This window comes from Rhea pennata, chromosome 8, assembly GCF_028389875.1.
Source record: "Rhea pennata isolate bPtePen1 chromosome 8, bPtePen1.pri, whole genome shotgun sequence".
NCBI lineage: Eukaryota > Metazoa > Chordata > Aves > Rheiformes > Rheidae > Rhea > Rhea pennata.
In genome coordinates, this window is record NC_084670.1 from 29,808,421 (window position 1) to 29,831,951 (window position 23,531).

At 44.3% G+C, this 23,531-nt stretch overlaps 2 protein-coding genes across 2 annotated transcripts; one reads left to right on the forward strand and one right to left on the reverse strand.

Annotated features, from left to right (window-relative positions):
* Nucleotides 1-78: 78 nt before the first annotated feature.
* On the reverse strand, nt 79-4,257 carry CENPL (centromere protein L). The gene is made up of 4 exons (XM_062581674.1): nt 4,117-4,257; nt 3,752-4,030; nt 2,467-3,009; nt 79-1,265 (listed from the first exon to the last, which is right to left on the reverse strand). The coding sequence occupies exons 1-4, from the start codon at nt 4,255-4,257 to the stop codon at nt 1,194-1,196; spliced, it is 1,035 nt and encodes a 344-aa protein (XP_062437658.1). The 3' UTR covers nt 79-1,193.
* A 160-nt stretch (nt 4,258-4,417) lies between these two features.
* On the forward strand, nt 4,418-22,713 carry DARS2 (aspartyl-tRNA synthetase 2, mitochondrial). The gene is made up of 17 exons (XM_062581677.1): nt 4,418-4,520; nt 4,871-4,970; nt 6,923-6,989; nt 7,309-7,410; nt 8,561-8,656; nt 9,770-9,893; nt 10,533-10,579; nt 14,247-14,353; nt 15,158-15,227; nt 15,809-15,988; nt 16,582-16,689; nt 17,854-17,916; nt 18,121-18,273; nt 19,129-19,347; nt 20,159-20,269; nt 20,457-20,532; nt 21,781-22,713. The coding sequence occupies exons 1-17, from the start codon at nt 4,418-4,420 to the stop codon at nt 21,966-21,968; spliced, it is 1,914 nt and encodes a 637-aa protein (XP_062437661.1). The 3' UTR covers nt 21,969-22,713.
* The last annotated feature ends 818 nt before the right edge of the window (nt 22,714-23,531 follow it).

The following is a 23,531-nucleotide window of genomic DNA, read 5'->3' on the forward strand; positions in this document are numbered from 1 at the left end:
TTCTTCTCAGTTGCAGGGGAGAGAAGAGGAATGTATTAGCAAATTTGACTGATAGTGATTAAAAGAAGTCAAGTCAGGTGGGTTGGTACAGAAAACTTTAATCATTGCTTAGAGGAAGGTCATAGCACAAACTCAACTGATCAGAGACATTGGAGATGCTGTACAAGTGAAGTTCTTAAGACTAGTTTTCTAAGTTTTGCCACTCACAATTATTTAATAGGTGACTGATCACTAGTTTAGGAAACAAAATACAAGTATATGTTTCATTAGACAGATTTTTCTTTACTTTGCTAAAGACCAAAGTAACAGCAAAAAAGGCAAATATTTTCTTTATTTAGTACTGTAATACAAAAATTATAGCGCTTAAGATATACCACGTTCTACTACTGCTGTGCTCATTTAAGCTACAGGTAATTACTATGCACTAGCTCTGAACCTCTACCTGCTGCAGGGAGAAAGCTAGTCTAAAGTTTTAGCACCCATAGCTTCAACACAGAGCTCTCCAGACTACAGGATTACATTGCAGGAGATGAAACACCAGGCAAAACATACCAAGTCCCTAGCTTATAGACAGCCCTTGATTTTCTACACATTAACATGTCTGTGAGGACAAGTAGAGCTGGAAACAAGGCACTTGTTACATGCTTTTTTCCACCCTGGAGGAAAAAACCCAACCTGACTGGGGAGTGAGGATGTACTTTGTTACTGTTACATGCTGGCCTTGTAAGATTTTGAAGCCTTACCAGTATTGAAGTTAGAGACCTGGATTTTTCTGCCTCATAAGTTGCATCCCTTTCTCAGGCATGCTTAACTTGGCATTTAGATTTAGGCCCAAGGGTATTACTAAGTCTAGCTAAGAATAAGGGCCCTATAGCAGGGGCTGTCTAGTGAAAAAAATGATTGCCATTTGAAACAACAGCAGAAATATCTATCATTAAGTTGCATCCAGCAGTTTGCAATGTTTTATCTCCTAGGACTGTGGCCTTTCTATTAGAGCAAAAGATCTTTTCTTCTTTCCTGTGGAGGATTATGTAGATTAATGCTAGCTACAGGTTTGGGTGCAGGAGTTTGACTCTAGACAGCAAGTGTGCGAGAAAGGAAAGTTCTGCAGGAGCAAGTTTCCAATAGGTTTCCCAGCTTAGGTTTTCCAGCAGTAAGCCTTGGGGGGGGATGAAGATCAGCTGAAATAAGTCTCACTGTATCTGAGAGATTGCTAGTTCTGTCAGTAGCATCAGCACTCCAATTAGGTGTTGGCTTTGTAGAAACTGTAAAGGAACCAAGAATATATGTCAAAGAAAATTGCAGTGGTCAAATTTCTTTTTTCTTAACTGGAGAGAAAGCAAATACAGGTGTTCCATTTGATCAGTCAGCTTCCCTTTGTTACCATGTTGACTCGAGTTACAGAGAAAGCACATGTGCCTACATGCTACTCCTCATGGAGTGCTCTGGCCTTTGCTTCCATCCCATGTGAAGCATAGTCCCCACTGGGATGCCTGCTTCTACTGCTGCTTTTTGGAAGGAGGGAATCTGAGCACTTCTCCTTCAGCTACCTCCCCCTCCTCCTCTAGGAGCATCAGTTCAACAAGGACAGTTTCCTAGAATAACAATGTCCATATTCAGTGCGACTTGAACTCAGGATGTGTGTTATGGAAGAGCCATAACACAGTTTATGGAAGACATTCCTACAAGAGGAGTAATGATACTTCTTCAAAAAGCCTATTCAGTCTGAGAATTTCTTGTATTTACATACCTGCTAAATAACAAGTTTTCAGCAACTTTCATATACTGCTGTTTTTTTTTTTTTTAAAAAAAAAGCCCTTTCATACTAAGAACAACATTTAATTGGTTGCAGTTGTCCTGTTCTCAAGAGATGCTTCCCAGAAAAACGATTTTCTTTCAGAATTTTAACCAGCACAGAAGTCACATTACTTAAGATGAAAAAGGGTTGGTCATAACATAGCAATAATAAATTTTTCTTATACTGGGAGGAAGGTAAACCTCCAGCTTTAAGGAAAAAGGGAGGGAAGATGACATAGGAGACTTGAAAATTCAAACTAAGCTGATGAAAAAGTTTTAGCAAAAGAAAAATCTAGCTGGAAAACACCAGTACACTTGCTTTGAATGTGTATTCCAGCTGAGCACTCAGCCAGCTAGAGCAGAAAACTGCAACTCAGTACTACTTACTGAAAAGTAAAGCTAGTTCATCTAATTCTAGCCCAAGACCAGGGCTACTAGGTTCTGCTGCAGTACAGTAGTAAAATACTGTATTGATAATTACCCCATGTTGTCTGAAACTCCAGAACTAATTAAGTCTAGTAAAAGCTGAGGTTTTAACCAACCTTTAGTGGGAAATTATGCACAAGAAACATGCAGCTTTCCTTCTTAAAAGGAAGGCCTCTCCAGTCAGGTAGAATTATTTTATTTGGCTGGCGTTAGTTAGGATAGTATGCTTATTTAAAACCTCACCTTTATAATCCCATCGCAGTGTGCTGAGGCAATTGCTGTAGAAACTTTTACCAGTTTTGTAGCTGACAAGTGGATCTTAAAGTGTCTGTGAAAGTGAGAATAAAGGCAGTCCATAAAGAGGTCCACCTCTTCCTGAGTGATCTCTCCTGGAGTTTTCTGTACTGTGTCCCACAGAGCTTTCGCATCTTCAGGGTGAATGGCATATGATATATCCAGAGGCTGGGGAAGACAAGGAACAGAGAAGACAAGTTCTGTTGCAGATGCATTTTTTTCCACTTTGCATCCAGTCCACATGGCTGCCATCCAAGTGAGATTGAGGGGGCTGATGGCTAAACGGCGGAAGCGGCAGTCAAAAGTCTTCTGAAACCAGCTGCCAACAATGGCCACGTAACTCTCCGCGCCGTTAGCCAGAAACAAAGGCAAACAAGTGAAGTCCTCCGGCACATTCTCTAAAAGATCATCTCCAGACACACAACAGAACCAGCCCGACCACATCAGCTTCTCTTCTGAACTTTTTTGGGAAACCGATGATCTTGAAGAAAGCTGGGATGGGGAAAAGAGGAAATGTTTAAATGATAGCTAGAGTGCAAATTTAGTATTTTGTACAGCAGATACAGTAGAAGGTTCTTCTCGGGACCTCACATGTAACAGTGGTTCCTGGAAAGCTCAGACAGTTATTGAGTCTACCCATTACATCCCTAAAGGATCTGGGTGCTGCTCTTGAAACAGTGGCTAAAGCACTTACTTCATTAGGAACAGTCATCAAATCTGCATTTATGCTGCTTAATTCAGAAAAGCAAATCCACGATAAGACTTAAAATCACAGCCAGACTGAACTTTGCATTTCAGTAGCATCTTTCACTTGAGACAAAGCATTTTAGAAACACTCATTAGGCTTGAGCTATGGTGAGGAGGCAGGATTATACCAACTTTAAGAAGTTAAATAACTCATCCAAGAAGTTAAAGAACACGTCTAAGATCTTAAATGTGAATTGACTGCAAAGCTAGAAAACCAGAGCTCAGGAGTATTGACTCTTGCTCTTATCAAGGATTTGAGCTCAAAACTGCAGTTGAGCACATCCATTAGTTATGAGTTGTGCTACATTGAGTTAAAGAGAGTCTGGACCTACTTTTGTTAAGTCTCAAAGGGCAATGTAATAATTTTTGCATGCTGCTAAGGTTTAAAAGCTTGCTCTTTTTGTCAGAGATGGGGTATTTTGCCAGCAACTGGCAAGACCCCCGTCTCCCCGCCCGCGTCAGCCCGGCTAGCAGGAGCGGCCGTCACCTGCACGAGCACGGCGGCCTGGTCCCGGCCGCTGCCCCGCAGCGCGGGGAGGCTGGAGAAGGTCACCCTGATGTCCGCGTCCGCCCCGACTTGCACGGCTGCGCCCTTCCGCCTCTCGGCGGCCACGAAGGCGCCCAGCAGCCTCGCGTACTCCCTCAGCTCCGCGCTCGAGAACTTGTACAGGGGCGTCACGCTGTACAAGGCCCACTGCTTGCGCAGCAGGAACGCCGTGTCCCGGGGGGCCGCGTCTCCCTGCGAACGGAGAAGCGGGACGGTGAGGGCCGCGCGGCGGGCGGCGGGCCGCGCTCCGAGCCGCCGCGGCGGCGCGGGCAGCGCGGGCCCCCCCGGCGGCGGCTCCTCCTCACCTGGCAGGGCGGCGGCGGCAGGCCGGAGCCAGGCCCGAGGCGCCCGCGCGGCCGCCCGAAGAGCGGCCCCCGCGACAGCCGCGCGGCGCCGGAGAGGCGCCCGGCGCTGGGCAGCGTCCGCGCCGCCGCCTCCGACTCCATGGCCGAGGCGCCGCCCGCCGCCGGGCGCCGTTCGAATCCCCTTCCCGTGAGCCCCCGCGGCGGCCCCGCCCCGCCCCGGCGGCCATTTCTGTCGCGGGCGGAAGCGCCGCGCGGGGCCTTTTTCCCTTGTGGGCGGCGCGCCGCTTCCGGCGGCCCCGCCATGCTGCTGCTGCGGCCGCTCTGTGGGGCCCTGCGGCGGGCGGCGGCGGCGCAGCGGCGCCTGGGGAGCGGCGCGGGGCTGCGCTCGGCCCGCGGAGCCGCAGGTGAGAGCGGGGCCTTCGCCCGGGCTCGCGGAGCTGCCGGCGCCCCTCGGGGCGGCTGCGGCTGCCCCTTCCCTCGCGCGGAAATCTTCTGGGAGGCCGCGCGGCGTCCGCGCGCGCGTGTTTTTGTGTGTGTACGTGTGCACGCGCGCGTGTGTGTGCCTGTATGCACATACACGCACGTCGGCGTGTGCATGTGCGTGTCCATCTTTTTTTAGGGGGGTGCCTGAGTTACATTGAGGTTTCTGGAAAAAAAAACAGGGCCTTATCTCGTTTATATTTGCTTTTTTTTTTTTTTTTTTTTAATAAAGACAATAACTTTGAGATTTTTATTGTCTTTTTATTTATTCAAGACGTCAACAGCTTCGCCGCTCGGACCAACACCTGCGGGGAGCTGCGCTCTGCTCACGTGGGCCGAAAGGTCGCGCTGTGCGGGTGGATCCAGTACCGAAGGTAGAGGCGACCCCGGGGGGGAAAAGGGGGAGGCTGGGTGCCCGGGGGGGAAAAGGGGGGGGGAGGCTGGGTGCCCGGGGGGGAAAAGGGGGGGGGGAGGCTGGGTGCCCGGGGGGGAAAAGGGGGGGGGAGGCTGGGTGCCCGGGGGGGAAAAGGGGGGGGGGAGGCTGGGTGCCCGGGGGGGAAAAGGGGGGGGGGGGAGGCTGGGTGCCCGGGGGGGAAAAGGGGGGGGGGGGAGGCTGGGTGCCCGGGGGGGAAAAGGGGGGGGGGGAGGCTGGGTGCCCGGGGGGGAAAAGGGGGGGGGGGAGGCTGGGTGCCCGGGGGGGAAAAGGGGGGGGGGGAGGCTGGGTGCCCGGGGGGGGAAAAGGGGGGGAGGCTGGGTGCCCGGGGGGGAAAAGGGGGGGGGGAGGCTGGGTGCCCGGGGGGGTAAAGGGGGGGGGGAGGCTGGGTGCCCGGGGGGGTAAAGGGGGGGGAGGCTGGGTGCCCGGGGGGGAAAGGGGGGGGGGAGGCTGGGTGCCCGGGGGGGAAAAGGGGGGGGGGAGGCTGGGTGCCCGGGGGGGGAAAAGGGGGGGGAGGCTGGGTGCCCGGGGGGGGAAAGGGGAGGGGGAGGCTGGGTGCCCGGGGGGGGAAAGGGGGGGGGGAGGCTGGGTGCCCGGGGGGGTAAAGGGGGGGGAGGCTGGGTGCCCGGGGGGGAAAAGGGGGGGGGGAGGCTGGGTGCCCGGGGGGGGAAAAGGGGGGGGGGGAGGCTGGGTGCCCGGGGGGGAAAAGGGGGGGGGGAGGCTGGGTGCCCGGGGGGGAAAAGGGGGGGGGGAGGCTGGGTGCCCGGGGGGGGAAAAGGGGGGGAGGCTGGGTGTCCGATCCGGCGCAGCTCTGCTGCTCAGGCAGCTCTTGTGGCGCGAGTTACCCCTTCATCTTCTGGGGTTGTCACTTTTGAGGCATTAACGAGTGATGTGCTTGAGACTTATGACAAGTTAATATTTAAAATCTTGAAGTTTGCTATGAATGTTAATTGTTCTTCATTCCACCCTTATAAAGCAGCTAAATATTACCGCTCATGTTCTATAGGGGAGGAAGTAAATGATGTCATATTTATAGCTGTTTTTGAACAGCTGTGAGCAAGTAGTTTCTTTCATACAAATTCCTTAAGTGTTAAGCAAAGATGTTTGTTGTGTCTTCACCTGATAATGTATATTAGAAGTAAGCATATAATGATCAAGAAGAGAAAGCAAAACCCAACTAGCAAATAGGGGATGAAATAGGGTGTTAATCCTAACACTTTGCTATAGGTGACACAATATAATAATTCTTAAAAGATTTTATACTTCTGTAAGTCTAGAGTAAAAAAGTGTGTCTGCATATAGTGTGCATTATACTCTTAAATGTTTTGGTTCTGAGTGTATGCTTGTAAATTAGAAGTAGGTCCTGTAACTTTGATGAAATTATTTTGCATCAAAAGTAGCCTTTTGCATTTTAAAGCCCAGGGAGCTGCTGTTCTTTATCCAGCCGGCTTCTGCAGGCCTTCGCAGATTTTATTAGCAGATCTGAGCCTCTCATTTTGGAACAGCTGTGGATGGAGTTGCATGAAACAGACTTACAATTATTGTAATGAGATTGTTGTACTCCTTGTTGTACAGGGAATCTCTGGAATTTTCATAGTTTCAGAATTTCTCTTTTATAGAGATTGATGTTCAAATTCAAATGATGCCTCTGTGGGTTATTTGTACATTGTTGGTATGTGGCTCAACAAAATCTGAAACAAATTGTTCAGATTAGATTCTGAATTAGATGTGGGAAAAGTAATACCTGTGCATGTGTTGACTTTGAAAATGCTTTGAGGTATTAGTTCCAAAGTGTGGAAAGTAGCTTGTTGGTGTGTACTTTGTCTTAAAAAACAGAAAATGGCTGAATCCTTGAAAAAATATTTTTTTCTTTTGGTTTTCTTCATGGATCAGACAGGGCCTCTTTCTGGTTTTGAGAGATTTCCAAGGACTGACCCAGATCATCATCCCACAGGATGAGGTAAGTACTGCCAAAAGATGAATGTTTAGTTTTTTTTTCTTTTTTTTTTTTAGTTTTTTCTCCTATGATAGGCTGTGTCCAGGAGACATTAAGTGTATTTTGTCAGACTGTGGGCTCTGACTTACAAGCAGACTACTTATTACGATGAGAGCCCTGATGTGACATTGCATTAGAAATATTAATATTATTAATATTATTTTCTTTGATTTATAAAGAGTGATTGCCAATTCAGAGAGGCCATTAACAAATGAGGCCGTTGAGCGTGGTGCATCTGCACTGTTCTTTGAGTTTCTCTGAGATTTTTAGCATCTTCTTGCAGGCATGTTCCCATGTGAAGAAGCTCTTGACCAGTGCTCCACTAGAATCTGTTGTGCGAGTGACTGGGATTGTATCCCTTCGGCCCCCAGGGCAGGAGAATCCGGTGAGGACTTTGAGGTATCTTGGTGGTGTGTGGCATTGATTTTGGGAAAGTGCATGGCATGTGGGATTGTGGCTTGTGTGTGTCACAGCTTTGCCACTGGCAGTTTTGTTCTCTGAGGTGTGTTACAGTCCATCCTCAAATGATGTGAGGCAGTAATAACTGCTGCGACATGTAACTTATGAGAATTTCAAAGCACATTACATGCATTAAAATGTGCTGCAATGCTTTGAAAGGATAGTGGGAACCATTTGCTTTTTCAGTCTTTCAAAGTGTAGTTAATACAATTTCTTTTTCCTAAAAATATGTTTTGCCTTTTTATTTTCCACAGTATGTGATGGCCTGTCTCTCACTCAGACTAGATCTTACTGTTCTTATGGTATAGAAAACAGATACTAAATACTTGCCTTATCATTAGCAGAACTGGAAAGAGAACCCTGGATTTATGGCCATAATTTTTCACTCTGATCACTATAAATAGCCACAGAGGATGTTAATTTGAAGGTTCACTTATTTCTTTTAATCTATTATCATTGTGTTAAAAACTTGTATATACTTTCTTCTGGTAAATAGAAAGAGTTCTGTGACATTGAGTGAACTTCACTGTGGCATAATTCACTCAGGGAAAAGGTCTGCTGTCCCTCAGTATTTAAGAAAAAGACAGCTAGTTACCAGAATTGGTATCGTACAGGCATTGCTCTTCCTCATAAATTGCCTTTTTCCCTTTTATTAAAGACTGCTTGAAATACTGCTAATGCAATATTTCATTTATACTGTGCAGTTTCATTCAAGCTAATGGAACTACTCTTCTATTCAAATACCTGTGCACTAATAGGATCTGGGTCTGACTTCCTCGGTTCTCAGCCTGTCATGCAAGGTGAGGGCAAAGTAAAAGCAATTTTATTTTTTGTAGGGATGTGTATGCTATTGGAAAAGAACACTTCATTTTCAGTCAGGTGACTTCTCTCTTGTCTGAAACAAGAGAGATATCTAGGAGAAATCTGTCCTTGATAGAAGTTCTCTGAATTGTGCTGTGTTAGAGGTCAGGGAAGATAGAAACATGGATTTCTTTATCCTGCTAATATATAAAGGATTTGTGCCCAATTGCTTTCCCTAAGCTTTGAATCTAATTTCTTTTACTTTTTTGCTGCAGAAAATGCCAACAGGGGACATTGAAGTGAAGGTGGAGACTGCAGAGGTCCTAAACTCCTGCAAGAAGCTACCTTTTGAAATCAAGGATTTTATCAAGGTTACTGTGTTCTTCTCATGTAGCAAAGCAGTGGCTTTTCAGTAAATTTAGGATTTACCTAGGGGGACAGCAAAACTTCTGTGGCAGCTTCACCTTGTTCTTCCAGCTTTGCTTTGGGGAAAGAGTGGTATTTACCACAGGATGTGCTTATTGTTAGCTGTGAGGATATATTTCTATTTATAGTTAAGCAGAAAACAAGGCTTGAATGATTCCAGTGCACAGAGTTTTAAAATATCACTGTAAGAATAGATGGTGAAGGGAAGAATGGAAGAAATGCAGGCTATGCTAGGTTTTTTGATACTGTGAAAAAGAACATGCCAGTGCACTGATGTGTTTTAAGGCAAGGGCACTTAATCATATCTGGACAGGTAGCTAAACAGTATTTATTTATTTTTGGAGAGATCTCTAAGTACACAATCTTGTAGAAGACTGGTTCTAGTGAAGAGCTCATGTTATGGGTGGGTAGGGGAGAATCACTGTTAATTAAAGATCTTCTCTGTGCTGTTAAAAATACGACTGATCTATAGATGTTGCAGTCAGGGGACCTGGGTTCTGTGGCTTCCGTGTTACAGGTTCTGGACAATTCCCACTATCTGCAGTACTGTAGTTTCCTCTGCATGTAATAAAGATATATCACCATTTGGTCATTCCTTTAGATCTATGTATTACAGCACTCCTCTACTTGTTACTTTTGAGGAGGATTGCTACAGTCTATTCAGTGGACTGAGAATATGGAGAGCTGAAATCCAGAGCTTTATTGAGACAGCTCCAGCTATAGAATTCATTTCTTCAAAGGCTTCAAAGAAATCATGCAAAAGATGGTGAAGGAAGGTCTTTTGCAAAGTCTATTGAAGGTTGTAACTACCTTGAAAGGGCTTGGAATCAAGCGCTGAAAAGGGCCTGTTTTTGAAAACAAAAAAAATTATGCAGTAATTGTCATGTGTTGGTATGTTCTTATGCCTGATGCTTCTTTGTATAGGCTGTGGGTAGGTCATGGCAATAGAGAGTGTTCTCTTTTGAGCTTCCCTCTTTTCTCCTGTGGCTTTAGGAATAGCCTCATTAGACATACAATTTGAATTTTGGCTTTTAATCCTAATTGTCTCTTACCTCTAGAAATCAGAGGCCTTACGCATGCAGTATCGCTACTTGGACTTGCGCAGCTTTCAGTTACAATATAACCTGCGGTTGAGATCACAGATAGTGATGAAGATGCGAGAATACCTCTGTAATCTCCATGGTAAGAGAAGTGCTTGAAGAGTAGTATGTAGCAAACAACATTTTAGTCTTCCTTTCTTCTCTTTCCTGCTACTGGGAGAGATTGCCAGCCAACCTGCTACTCCAAACTGGTCTCAGTAAGGATGTGTCTGCTTACACTGGGGACTCCAGAGGGATGTTAGCAGTCCTGAGGACAAAGCGTATTGAAATCTCAGAGCATTCCATAGACCAGTTGCTTAAAATGAATTATGTCTAAAAGCAAAGGCTTTCTGCAGGTGGCTTCCCTCTTTTGATCACCCAACTCAGGGCACGTTAAAGGGACAGATTTCTCATAGGGCTTGTACGTATCTTAAAATCAGGAAGTCTTTTTTTGAAAACTGCAACCTAGTTTAAAATTGATAGTGAATTAATAATTTCTCAGCCTATATGGAATGTAGTGTTATCAACAATTCTGGCAGGTCTTAGGGGGAGCTCAGACCCTTTAAGTCTGTCATTGCACAAGTTATGCTTAGAAATGGAAGTCCATAGTTTTTGGCAAGGTTATCTAGTGTGCTAAATTACCTCTTGACCTGACTAACCCTGCTGTGGCCTCCTTTTGTCATGCTGGTTCTGTTCCCTTTCTCACTGTACCCTGTGTCTGAGGCATGTGTTTGTTCCTCAGGGTTTGTGGATGTAGAAACACCAACGCTCTTTAAGAGAACCCCAGGGGTATGTATGCATGCTGTCAGAAATAAATGCGTTCTAGCCACCTGCAATTGCGCAGGCACTTAGTTATTTTATCTTTGTTTGCCACTTTGCTTTCATTGCTGTTGTAAAGAGCTCACTTGAAATTTCTGATATGCTATGTTGATCCTTTTGAAAGTTGAGAGGCTGAATGGGAAGAGGTGGTATCTTGTATCTTAACTTTGAATCCTTTGAAACTATAAAAGAATAAAGCTTCTGTCTTGTAAAGAGCATGCTGAACATGAGTCACACGTTGGGAGAGCCAGATAAAAGCAAAAATCTTCCTCTAACACTGTTTCCTTAGCACTTATTGCTTAACTGGTAGGTCACTGCAGTGCCTCTACTCAAGGTGTTTTAATTTCTGAATTTATTCTTCATTTCATTGTAAAATTAATCATAGAGAAGAGAGCTATGGCCCAGGAATTGCTGTTGCAAGAATATGTACTTTTCCTAGCTTGACACACAGTTCTTATGCCATCCATGATAGGTATTTAACCATGATAGATATATATTGTAATGCCGTGTTTCACTGAGCAAGAGCTGAAGGATATTTCAGACCAAGTTGGTTAATAAGATTGTTAAAATGTCCTGCACAAACAGCCATTTTCTTATCAACGAGATTTTTTTATGCAGAGGCTATAGGTATTTTCCTCTTCTACTTTTAGGTTGTGATGTTATTCTTGAATTTCTGCAAATTTAGTTCTGTGAAATAGCTCTGTCTGAGGCTTTGATTGCCCAGTATGAGGGTCCGTTCTGCCAATAATGACAAAGTTCACCCTGCTTGTATAGCAGATGCTTATGTCAGGTTATTTAAGTGCTGTAGGCATCTAACCTACTTGCTGCAGAAGGGTCCAAAATGTAGGTACTAGGTTTTGTTCAGCAATAGAAATACGCCTGTGGTAAGAGCAAAAGTTGGTGAAGGAAGGTCTTTTGCAAAGTTTGTTGAAGGTTGTAACTACCTTGAAAGGGCTTGGAATCAAGCACTGAAAAGGGCCTGTTTTTGAAAACAAATACAAAGTTTTATGCAGTTTCTAGAGTTCTGAAAGGATTGTGCCATTTTATGATCATTATATTTGCTGTATTACACCTTAATTGCTGAACTGACTTCTACTGCTGGAAAGTTCAGTGATTCTTTGGTCTTGCAGCCTTCTCTTGTCCAGGTGAGCAGAAGGCGGCCAATGATTCTTGTAGAAGAGGTGTAAAAACTGACTTATAGATCAGGAAGTATATATACTGTTCAGAGTGTCTTTATCATTGTCATTTTTCTTTGTTCTTTGAGAGGAGAGCTCAGAAATTCTCCTCAACTCTTTAGTTTCTCTCTGGAGAATACTTCTCTATCCTCCCTCTGACAGAGAACAGCAGTCTTTTCAGTCTTGATGTTATTTTTTTTCTGTAGAAGAGACTTCTTTACATGTCAGGTGTTTCCAGCCCTCAGCTGAGCAAGCTGCTGCTGCATTCATTGCTAGGCCTGGAATGTGACGCTAAGATTAAAACCTGCATCTTGCAGAGGCAAGGTAGAGTGTAAAGAGCTAGTGAAGCAGAAGTGGACCTAGATTTCAAGAATGATGATTACAGCAATGTCTTTTTATCCGATGTTGCAAAAGGCCTCTCAGCCTCCTCATTTCTAACCACTATAGCCTGTTTCTACAACTCAGGTTGGGTCACGTGAGGAAACACTGGGCTGACCTTTCTTCCAGTGCACCTACATCAAGGGGCAGGAAGGAAAAGAGCTATGAGCAGTTAGCTCCCTGATGCTTAGAAAAGCCCATGTTTGCTAAACGTGTCTGTAGATGAAACAGTGATACTGCACATAACGTTCCTCTCCCAGAAGGAGGCTGTTGGGCATAGGCCCAGAGGGAACTTATGCAGAGCAGGTATGAGGTTTGTGTTGTGAAGTCAGCGTTACAGATCTGCTGAGGGGACAGTCAGCCGAGGTTGCAGTAGATGAGCAGCCAGGAGGATTACCTAGGCTACAGTATGGTAAAGTGGGGAGCTGTTCTGTCTTCTCTTAATGGTTGCTATTCCTTCTTCCTGCTGCTAAGTGTGTAACCTGCACCAGTTCACAGTGAAACCTGTGTCACCTTTCACATTTCAGAGTTTTTTTTTTTTTTTTTTTTTTTTTTTTTCATTTCTACAGAATGCTGTCACATGGTGGAACTGCACAGAGGGAATAGGGTCTGTCCTGCTGAAAAAGATTTTTGGCCTGTAAATCTGATGAATGACGTGTGGAAGTAAAGGCTATTTAGGGGTGCGGTTCTGTTACAGCAGTGAGGAGGTCAACTGTATTATCCTCTTTCTCCTCCATACTTAGTAATACCATAGTTCTCTGTGGCACAGCCTTGGTACAAGTGACCAAGCAGCTGAAATGCTTTTATAAAGCATAAGCAGCAGACTGATTGAAATAAATAGAATGACTCCTTTGCAGAATCTAAAGAAACCCAAATGCAGTCAAGTCAACTGCTGATTTGAGCAAAAGGACCGAGTCCAAACTGCTGCCAGATTTACCCGAAATTTTGCTTGTCACAAGTTTTAAAATAGAGATGCAGAACTAAAACACAGCTGCTGAATTTTATAGAGCTTAGCTTGCCTGCTGTGGAAACAAGGCTATCCAGTTCCACTCTCCTTCTCCTGAGCTTTTAAATCCCTTTGTAAATTCCCTCAAATTAAACACAAGGGCAAAGGTTTTGAAGACAAGAAATCCCTAAATGTTTTTTGAAAGATGGCAACCAGTGAAATACCTAGAGTGTAGGGAAAGGTTGTAGTGTGACCTCATGTTATCAGGCAAAATCTGTGGGAGGAAAAATGTCATAGAATGCTCTGTTTGAAGCACTTGTATGAATTGCCAGGTGAGGCGATTGTAGGAAATGATTCTTCTGTAGTTTAGATGTTCACTAAACTTCTTGCTTTAAAATCTATTTCTTATCAATGCTAAACTTGATACTTTTGTCTTTCTGCGTCTACATTCTTGTAACATTCTGAGCAAGAAAGGACAGGATAAGAGAAAGCTGAATCTTATGAAAGCTGGGAGCGGGGAAAATGGCCTAAAATCCAATCACACTTTTGTAAAGCAGCAGATCTTGTGTGCTAGGTCTATTCAGGTCAGGTCTCTTGTACTGTAGGGAGAGGTGTGATTTTTAATAACTGCTGACAGTCGCCTCTGCCTAATAAACACAAGCTTTTTTAGCTTGATCCTGGTTTTATATAAGACTGGAAGTGCTGTTCTGGTTCACGGAGAGCTGATCTGAGGGACTTTGCTTTGGATGGAAGGTTTGAAGGTGACTTAAGAAGGCTTTGGACCAGATCTGTATTTCTAATGCTAGCTGGTTCCATAATATGACTTTTATATTTTACCCTAAGAAATAGGACTGGAGATGATCTTGAGAGCTAATTTTGGCCGTCCCCAACACAAGGTCTTGCTTTCTAAATTATTGTAGACAGATGTTAACATGTACTTGTCCCGTAGGATAGGATTCCCCGTGTCTGCTCTAAGCAGTCCGTTGCAGTGCATCACTGCCATTATACCTGGGGGCTGTTCCCAAATGTCTAGCCTCCATCTCCTATGCTGCAGTATAAGCCTATCACTTTTTCCTCTTTTGGGAGTTTAGACTGATTATTTGCTGATCTTTGTAAGCTTTTCTCTTCACAATGCTAGGGGGCAAAAGAATTCCTTGTGCCCTCGAGGGAAGTGGGGAAGTTCTACTCTTTGCCGCAGAGTCCTCAGCAGTTCAAGCAGCTCCTCATGGTTGGAGGTCTGGACAGGTAAGGGTTTCTTGGGCTTCTGTTATGTGTCTGGTCTGAGGTTTGCTTTGATCCATGAGGTTTTAGAGACTTCCCTCAAGAACTTGCTAAGTGTTTTGTGATTTAAAGAGGGATCCTTAAATGCTTAGAATTTTTCAGCTAAGTCAGGCCTTTTAGCAGTAATGCCTCCTGATAAGTGGAATTGTATCTCTTTTTGATGGTTGAAATCTTCACTATTGTTTTAAATGTAAACCTAATCTTAAGCACAGATGTAGGAAGAAGCTTTGCAGGGACAGACTGCCTGAAGGGTAGAAAATCAAGTGGATGGTAGAAGCCTCACCAGCAGTAACCTATAGAACTGAGATGAATTTGTGCAGTTGAACATTATTAGAACAGGGAGAACCTGTATTCAGAATCTGTGGTACAAAACTTTTAACTGGGTTTATTTCCCCAAATAAAATTGAAGCTGGCCCCAGAGATTGAGCTGTTCATGAACTGCAGTGAACTGCAGTCTGAGTCCAAACTATGAGTTTTGATTGGCCCACAGTAAAGTCCAGACCTGAGGTAAAGTTGAGAAAAGGGGTTGTTTATACCCTGTCAAGGCACAGCTCACCTAATAGCTTGTCACATGCTGCTGGTGCTGTTACTTCCATTCTAACTTTCATGCTTTGGGGGGATGGGAACAACCAGAGCTGTGACCACCCACTGCGAAGGGAACAGAGCATGCCCTTGCTTCCCCCCACCCCGCTTCAAATAATCAGTTCTATAGCTGCACTTTAATTTAGGCTACTGCAAATTCCTATCTGATTAAGAGCGCTATTGCAGGTATTTTCAGGTTGCTCGCTGCTATCGAGATGAAGGTTCAAGGCCTGACAGACAGCCTGAATTCACTCAGGTAACCAGCTTATACCTCCTTTCACCTTCCTCATCACCCCACACAACCTGTAGTAGTTTTCCCTTCTGAGGGACTAGTTTCAGTTAGCCCTGGTGTTGCTTGTGGGGAGAATGTTGTTTGAGTGTTTCACAGGCATCAGCCCTTTGCAGCTGGTATGGGACATGCACAGAGTGGCTTCTGTCCTTGGCTGACTGTACAGTCTCAGATGCTCATCAGCAGCTGTGAGGATTGTATTGCAGCAGTGGCTGCTTGATGATGTGCATCTGTGCCTGTCCTGCTGAGCTGGTCATCCCCTTCCAAGTCCTGAGATCCCAGACAGAGTTAGCTTGGCCTTTTCAAGGCTTTTTCCCTCTCTGTCCTTGTCGTTACCTCCTGGGGATTCTGGGGAGATGGTTGCCTGTGTCATAAGGCTGTAGGGAGATCACAAGCACAAACCCTCTGCGTGATGTAATCATGCTCTGATTCAGTGTAGTGTGTTATTTCCTTTTGTGCTTGCTTTAGAGTTGAATTTCTGCAAGTAGCTGTGCAGAGGCAAAAGCTGTAGCTAAAATGGAATGCTCCTCTTTGTTTTATATTTTAAGATCGATATAGAGATGTCATTTGTAGATCAAAGTGGAATTCAGAGACTAATAGAAGGCCTCCTGCAGTATTCCTGGCCTGAGGAGAGAGGCCGCATTACCACTCCTTTCCCTTCCATGACATATGAGGAGGCACTGGCTGACTATGGGACCGATAAACCTGACACTCGCTTTGGCATGAAGGTGAGGAATTGCCCCTTGGAAACTTGCAGATTTTCTCCTCCTTTCTATTAGTGTTTCTGAATATTTGTGTTTAAATAATATCTACATGCTGTGGTCAACTGGGGTTCTTAATGCTGTAACATACCCAACTTATTTTTCCTGTCATTGCTGCTTTGTACAGATATTCATATGTTAGAAAATAGAAGGATTTGATACATGGTTGTGGGAAAATGGATCATCTTAGAACTTTTTAAATATAATTTAGTGTTAGGAAGCAAATAATTTTGACTGTTAGGAGCAGAAGCCCATGAGGCATCCACAGATACCTTAAGCATTTTTGTACATTTTGCCCCAATGCATGCTGCTCCTAGGGAGCATACTTCATGAGACAGGCTTCTCTGATTTGTTTGGGCCTGCCTGCCTTTCAATGCTCTGAAGATATAATGGTTATTCCAGCTTGGGCTCATTCATTCTTTATATGAATCCTGTGATTTCTTTGAGCGTGGAAGTGTTGTCCTGAGCAGTGATGCTGAAGGAGTTAAGACAAAGGTGTAGGATTTTGTGTTGTATTCCTACCACTACGACTTTTTTTCCTCTGCTTTTTTTCCACTCAGATAGTGGATATCAGTGATTTTTCACGAAGTTTGGGCATTCACTTTATGCAGAATGCGCTCAGTTACCCACACGGCACTGTCAAAGCCATTTGTATCCCTCAGGGGGTGGTAAGTGAAATTTTTAGTTATGCCTTATGATTTATGTAAAAAGAATAAAATAACAATTTGAATTCCTCTTTCTTGGTGTGGAAATGTCCTTGCTGTCAGAAGAGGGGATGTTAGAAGAGGAGAACAGGGAAGATTAGGTGATAGAATATATTGTCCTCTGTAAGGCCAGCAAGAGAACAGAGTTGCAAGGTTCTTGGAGGCCTCTTGGGCTTCAGTTTGCTTTCATCAGGGATGGCTTGTGTTTTGCATCTGAATAATAAATTGTGCCCAGTGGCAAGATACTGAAAAAGTGCCAAGTATGGCACAGCTCTTTTCTGGACTCATGAGAGAAAGATCAGCTTGCCACTCACATTTGTTTTTCACTTCTATGGACACGAGTTGTTTCTTGTAATGAGAATGTCAGAGACCAAATCCAAGGCTCAGCGCCTTGATAGATCTGGATCTATAAGCTTATTTGACAGCATCCATGTATTTTGACAGGGAAGCATATTGAATTCTCGCTCTGGGCATCTTTGCAGCATGTGCAATATGGAACCAAGATTCCACTGAGCACTATGTTTTATGTTTTATTTGGGGAGCAGGACTTTCTGGCCATGGTTTCTCTGATTGCTGTAATTCTGGCAGAAAATGCAAGTTTTTGGCTTCCCATGAGAGGGCACTAAGCTGTGCATTTGAGCAAAACGAAAGTGAGATCTTTAGCTCTCTATTAGAATGGTCATATACTCAAGATCTTGTTGCAGGACCTCAAACCTACTGCATTTCTCTGCATCTGAAGGTCAGCTTGTTTTTTTTTTCTCTTGCTCCTCCAGTTTGAGCTATGCCCTCCACATCAACAATGTGATTACTGTCCTGCTCTGTAACCTGCATGCTGGAAGCAATTAGTTGGCATGATCTGACTCTGCTGACCAGCTATGTCTGATCTGTGGGCAGGGAAAAAACCTGCATTTAAATGTACTACCTAGAAGGGCCTCTTGCTGAAAGGAACCTTTGGAGAAAACCCAGCTGCAGTCTAGTGCTACAGCCTTTTCCTATTCCACAGCCATCTTGTGTTAGAAACAAAGCTTTAGAAGTTTGGAAACAGCTGAGTTAGTAGATTTGAATTATGGCCTGGCTTTTCACAGATTTTGCTGATGTTTAATGTCTCTTATCTTGCTCTTTCCCCAGAGATATCTTAAAAATAAAGATTTTGAGTCATTAAAGGAGGCTGCAAGATCTCAGTTTAACCAGGTGAGACAAACACTGAAGCTTTGGAAAGAGTGAAGGACAGGCTGAATCAAATGTTATGCAATTGCAGGCAGAAGAAGGTAGAAGAGCAGTTTTTATTAAAGCTCTTCTGCTGAGAGCCGTTGCCTGAACATATCATGCTTCAAGTCGAGAGAGGGCAGCACTGAACTGAACATGTTCCTTGTCTTTACTGGTTTCCTGCATTAGGAAATTGTGGACGTTATCTGCAGGCCTGATGGAAGCTTGAAATCTCTGCTTACAAAGTTTCTTGACCAGGAGCAGCAGTCAGAGCTCATCCAAGTACTAAAGATGCAGGTGGATGACGTGGTCCTACTGGCAGCTGGAGAACACAAGCAAGTGGTAGGATGTTTTTCTGGGTGGCTGAGAGCTGAATGTTGCTGCTGACTTTATCTGGCCTTACCTTGAGTCATCTCATCATTAAAAAGACTTCATCTAATTGTAATGTTACTTGATCTCTAGCTGTAGTAACAACAAATCAGGTATGAAGTGTACCTATTGCTTCTACTTCCTCTGGTCAAATTTTGGGAAGATATCATAGCTGAAATGAAGGCTGGATTATAAAACATCACATCAGTGCCTTGTTTTCTCTCACCTCATCTTAATCTTTTCTTTAAACACCCAACAAAGGTTAAAAAACAAAGTCAGCTAGGAAACTGTCTCATATAAGCAGATGGGGAGAGGGAAGCACAGCTCATTACTAGCAGATGTAATGGGAGATTGTCTCTACCTTTCTCTGTCTTTCTGTGTCTCCGTGTAGACATTGCTGTCCAAGCTTTGGCTTATGACAAGGTGTCACGCTTTGCATGATAGCCAAAATAGTGTGTCATTCTTTCTGTGTCTTTATTTCTCTGTACAGTGAGGCTCTTTCACAGTTAATCCACATTTGTGTAGTGCCTTGATCAGTGTAAGTTCTGTGAGGATGGAACTTCTGGGGGAGAAAAATGGATTTTCTATCTCCTTATTTGGCATTTCTTTGTAGGGTTCTAATGATCTGTCCAAACTCTGGAGCTGCTGCTGCATCAGCAGAAAGGTGATGTCTTTTAGGAGACAAGGCAAAAGTGTATTTAAGGCAACAGAGCGACTGATGCTGTCTGTGATGCTGCTGTTATGGAAAAGTTTTTTCCATGGCCTGTGACTTCCCTGAGTTGCTGGCATTAATTTGACCCTTCTCATTCTTTCTCTTCTCTTTCACAGTGCTCTACATTAGGAAGCTTACGGTTGGAGAGTGCTGACCTCCTGGAGGCGGCTGGCCTGTTACTTCGTGATCCTACAGCTTTTCATTTTCTGTGGGTGGTAGATTTCCCACTTTTTCTCCCCAAGGAAGAGAATCCTACTGAACTGGAATCTGCTCATCATCCTTTCACTGCACCTCATCCTGCAGATACGAGCCTCCTCTATTCTGATCCCACAAAGGTAACTGAAACTTTTGGCCTCTATACTGGCTCTTTTACAGCTGTGTGTCTTGGAAAAATGGGGAAGTAGCAGCTCTTGTTACTATAAAAAGACATGGTGTCATGGAATTTACTGTATATTTATATCTTCTTGGAAGACATGCTCCCAGGTTACTCTAGGTGAGCCACTAACAATAGGGGCTTATAGAAAACAATTGCTTAAAATGAGTTTTATATTCTGACCGCATTGCTTCAGGTTCTTACCAACTTTGCATGAGGATGTGTGCTGCTCTGTTTTGTTAAGCTACATGCCACCCTGAGGTGCTCTAAGCAGCAACCTATTCCCCTGGCAGCACTGGTACAGAACTGGGAACTTGTTACACTGGGACTTGGGGTCAGATCCTGAATTCAGACTGGGTGCAAGCTTCTCTTCAAATTGTAATGAGAAAGTCACAACAGAGGCTATAGAGGATGTGCCCACGTGATTTTTTTACGTTTGTGCCTCCTTGAATATTTCAGAGCTGCAGCCCTGCTGGGGCTGGATGTTTTTAGGACTGGATGTTGTCAGGGCTGGAATACTTTGGGGCAGCAGGAAAACAGTATGTGGAGGAGACTTAGTGAAATTTGCTGCCCTTAGTGAAATTAGGTAGAAAATTTTCTCCTCTTTTGTGCTTTGAATCTCTTACCAAATTTCTGTGAATGCACAGGGCTCTGTTGAGAAAGCTGTGTTGTTGTATGTCGTGTGCTCATTCCCAGTGCTTTGTTTTGTTTGTGCAGGTTGGCAGTAAATGCAGCCAGGGCTTGCTAAGCTGCTTGCTCATTTTTTTCCCCAGGTCCGTAGTCAGCACTATGACCTTGTGCTAAATGGCAATGAAGTTGGAGGTGGCTCTATCCGAATTCATAATGCAGAGCTACAGCGTTTTGTGCTTGAGAAAGTGCTGAAGGTAACAGCCTATAGATGTCATCTACATTCACTTGGAGATGTGAAAGAGTATTTCATTTAAATAGTCATTTAAAATCCAGTAAGAAACATAGGTGTGCTGCTCAGCTAAAGAAACCTAGCCCTGAGAGATGGATGACTAGAAGGAGAAGCATTGTTTTTTCAGTGACCCTTCTTATGTAACTTTGCAGGAGGACTCTGAAGTGCTTTCCCATCTGCTTGATGCTTTGGAGTTTGGAGCTCCTCCTCATGGAGGAATCGCTTTAGGTAGGTGCTCTGTAGCTCTGCAGAATGCAGGTGTCTTCTGACTTTGTTTTGATATAGTAGACTTCAGCAAAAAGCCTCATGTTTGGTAGCAAGAGCCTTGTCTCCTCCTGAGAGAGAGAGCTGTTCTGGTGTTGCTGTTTCACATGACCAGCCTGGTAAGGCTTTGTGGGTGTATACAGTCTCTGTAGCTGCTTTATGGAAAGAAGCGGAGCTCTCATCACCAAGTGCAGAATGGTTTGGAATCCCTCCCCAGGGTGGTAATGTAGTTTATTTCTTACACAAGGACTGTATCAGGTGATGGTGGCTTTAAGGACAGTCTTCGTCTGCGTTCTACAAACAGCTTGTTCATAAAGATTGAGTTGTCTTTATTCTCCCGCTTACGCAGCTAGAATAGATCCCTACCTACTGCATGCACAGAGGCCTAGGATAGCATTGTACTTTGCACATGCTGGGTCACTGCCACAATCTCACCCTCTGTTTCACAGTCTCACAGGCCCTTCCTGTTTTGTTTCATTCACTGATTCAGAGAGCTAAATTAGCAGTAAACAAGTCCTCCTAAAGAAGGACAATGTTTTTCTGGTGGATTAGCTCCCTGATCTGGCTCCACATGGGCTGATGAATACTTACACCAACACAGGGGGGAGGTAGACCCCATAGTCAGAAGGAGAGGAAGGAGAGCAGTATTTGTTTAAGCTGTTGTGGCATCCTCTGAAGTCATTACAGTGCTGTGTGCAGCATTACAACAATGTTGTGTTTTTCTCCTAGAATCGTGCAAATTTGTGTGTGTGGTTTTTTTTAAAGTAGCCTTTTAACCTGTAATTGCTCCGTAATTTCCCTTCATCCTGTCACTCAGAAGGTCGTGCTCTTCCTGAATTCCTCCTCATTGTTGTAACTCTTCTTAGCCAAGAATTTTGTTTGACCAGTTCAGTCGAGCCATGACAATATTCCTGCTGTTTACCTGCCCTGCATTGTTATGTGCTCTCTGCAAAGAAACTATCTCTATCTTACAATCCTTGGTGTTTTGCAAAATTTCTTGTAACATTGAAAACTTTATTTTGCTAAGTTTTGTTGCTATCTTGGCAAGTCTGTTTGCTTACTGGTTGAGATTAACTTTCTCCCTTATCTACTTCTGTTTTAATGTTCAAGCCCAGTAATACTATTTACTTTCATCTTCCTGATTTTCTGAATGAAAGGAAGTAATAAAAGGCCATAACTTGAGTGGTTTACTAATTTGTTGTCTGCTTCCAGGACTTGACAGGCTGATCTCTCTCATCATTGGTGCTCCAAATATCCGAGATGTCATCGCTTTTCCCAAATCCTTCAGGGGACGGGACCTGATGGGCAATGCTCCAGACTACGTCACTCCAGAAGAGCTAGAGCCATATCACATTCAGGTTTCCTGGCCTATTGCAGAAGCAGAGGCAAAGAAAAACTAACTTAAAGCTAGTGATATGAGGTGATTTCTTTTTTAAACCAGGGATGATTTTAGCTTCTGAATCCTAGAATTCAATTCAGAAAACATCAGCTGGTATGGGAGAGTACAACCCCACTACACCATGGCAGTTTCATGATTGAATGGGGAATACATATGAGAGCCCTGTGATAGGGGTTTGCTCTTGACTTGGTAATGGGAAGGAGAAGTAGAAAAGCAAAGCAGCAGCACCTCATTTTGGCATAGGATATTGAGGCAATTGGCTTTGAGGTGTCATATTGGAGTGAAGTTGGGATTTTTCTTTTTCTTTTTAGACTCCTCACTTTTTATCTATCCCTTGTAAAATATCTCTCCTCCTATCTGGAGAAGATTGTGTATCAGCTTCTCTGGTAAAAGATCTGTACTCCTGATAATCATCAAATCTCCATTAGATGAGAACTATTTGAACAGAGCAGAGCTGTGCTGGGCCAAGAGCATAATGAGTGTTCAGTGCAGCCTACAGCTTCTCTCTTGCTGGAGGATGCAAGATCATCCAGAGGTTACTACAGGGAATTTGTATTGTCAGGTGTGATCCCTAACTAAAGGGCTGGGAAGGAGCAGGAGCGTACATAGCATTTGCAACAGTTCTTATAGTACTCATCAAATGGGTGATGGTCTGTTTTTGGGGCCTGTGGTCCTTTTGCTTTCAGAACAATAGTTCTGAAGTTTGTGTATTTGTAAATAAAGTTAATCTGGCAGTTTGGTTTTAACTGAGCTTGTTTGTGGCTTTTCTACTTGTTCGGCTCAAGAAGGAAGAGGTGCCAGTTCTTTACAACCCCTAACCAGTCAAAGAAGTGACAAGAAATCAGTGACAGCTTAGCAGAACTGGCAGTTTTGTGTGAGTTCCACCTCCTGCAACTCTGCAGCTACAGCCGTGAGTGATGCAACAACAAACCCCTTGCAAGCAGCCATCTATTCTGTCTGTCCCACACCAGTGCTGACTTGGTGGAGAAGTAATGTTCTACTGAGTAGACTGGGCTCTAGCAGCACTGCCGGGCCGAGCCCATTGGCTCTGCCCTCTGCATTACAGCCCAGCAAACCCTCTGAAAAGGTGCTGCCAGTAGACATCTGTTCTTAACTTGGGTTGCATGTAGGCAAGAGTAAACAGAGAACTAGGGGGAGGGAAAGTGGAAGGCAAAGCAAGTGAGGAAAAGAGAAGCATGAGATCACCTAAATAAGCTAGGAAGATGGAGGAAAGAAAGAGAAGGGGCAGCCACTAAGTCCCAGGTAGGAAGGACAGCAGGAGGTTCTTGCCAAAGAAGATGCATGAGGATGTGGGATGCCTACAGTTCTTGTCTGAGCTGATACTGTACTCTGGCCTTCTGCAGGAGATCCCATCTTGCAAGTTCTAACAGATTCTGGGCTGCTCTGAGCGTTATTGACTAATACCAACTCCAAGCTGCTGGAAGGCATTACTTGGTAGTGCAGACTGTTGGTGTTCTGGACTATCCTGTTTATAAGAACCAGTAAGGGAGGTGGCTTGTCTCAGGGTGGATTTTTTTAAGTAGAAAAAGAGGAAGGTCTGGGA

What these genes read in the sequence shown, in the direction of transcription:
- CENPL (XM_062581674.1), bottom strand. Translation starts at nt 4,257, where the DNA reads ATGGAGTCGGAGGCGGCGGCGCGGACGCTGCCCAGCGCCGGGCGCCTC. An exon ending in TGCCGCCGCCGCCCTGCCAG is followed by an intron (nt 4,031 to 4,116) that starts GTGAGGAGGAGC and finishes CGCCGCGCGGCC; the next exon opens with CTCACCGTCCCGCTTCTCCG. An exon ending in ACTGCGATGGGATTATAAAG is followed by an intron (nt 1,266 to 2,466) that starts GTGAGGTTTTAA and finishes GTTCCTTTACAG; the next exon opens with TTTCTACAAAGCCAACACCT.
- DARS2 (XM_062581677.1), top strand. Translation starts at nt 4,418, where the DNA reads ATGCTGCTGCTGCGGCCGCTCTGTGGGGCCCTGCGGCGGGCGGCGGCG. An exon ending in TCTATTCTGATCCCACAAAG is followed by an intron (nt 19,348 to 20,158) that starts GTAACTGAAACT and finishes TTTTTTCCCCAG; the next exon opens with GTCCGTAGTCAGCACTATGA. An exon ending in TGCTTGAGAAAGTGCTGAAG is followed by an intron (nt 20,270 to 20,456) that starts GTAACAGCCTAT and finishes GTAACTTTGCAG; the next exon opens with GAGGACTCTGAAGTGCTTTC.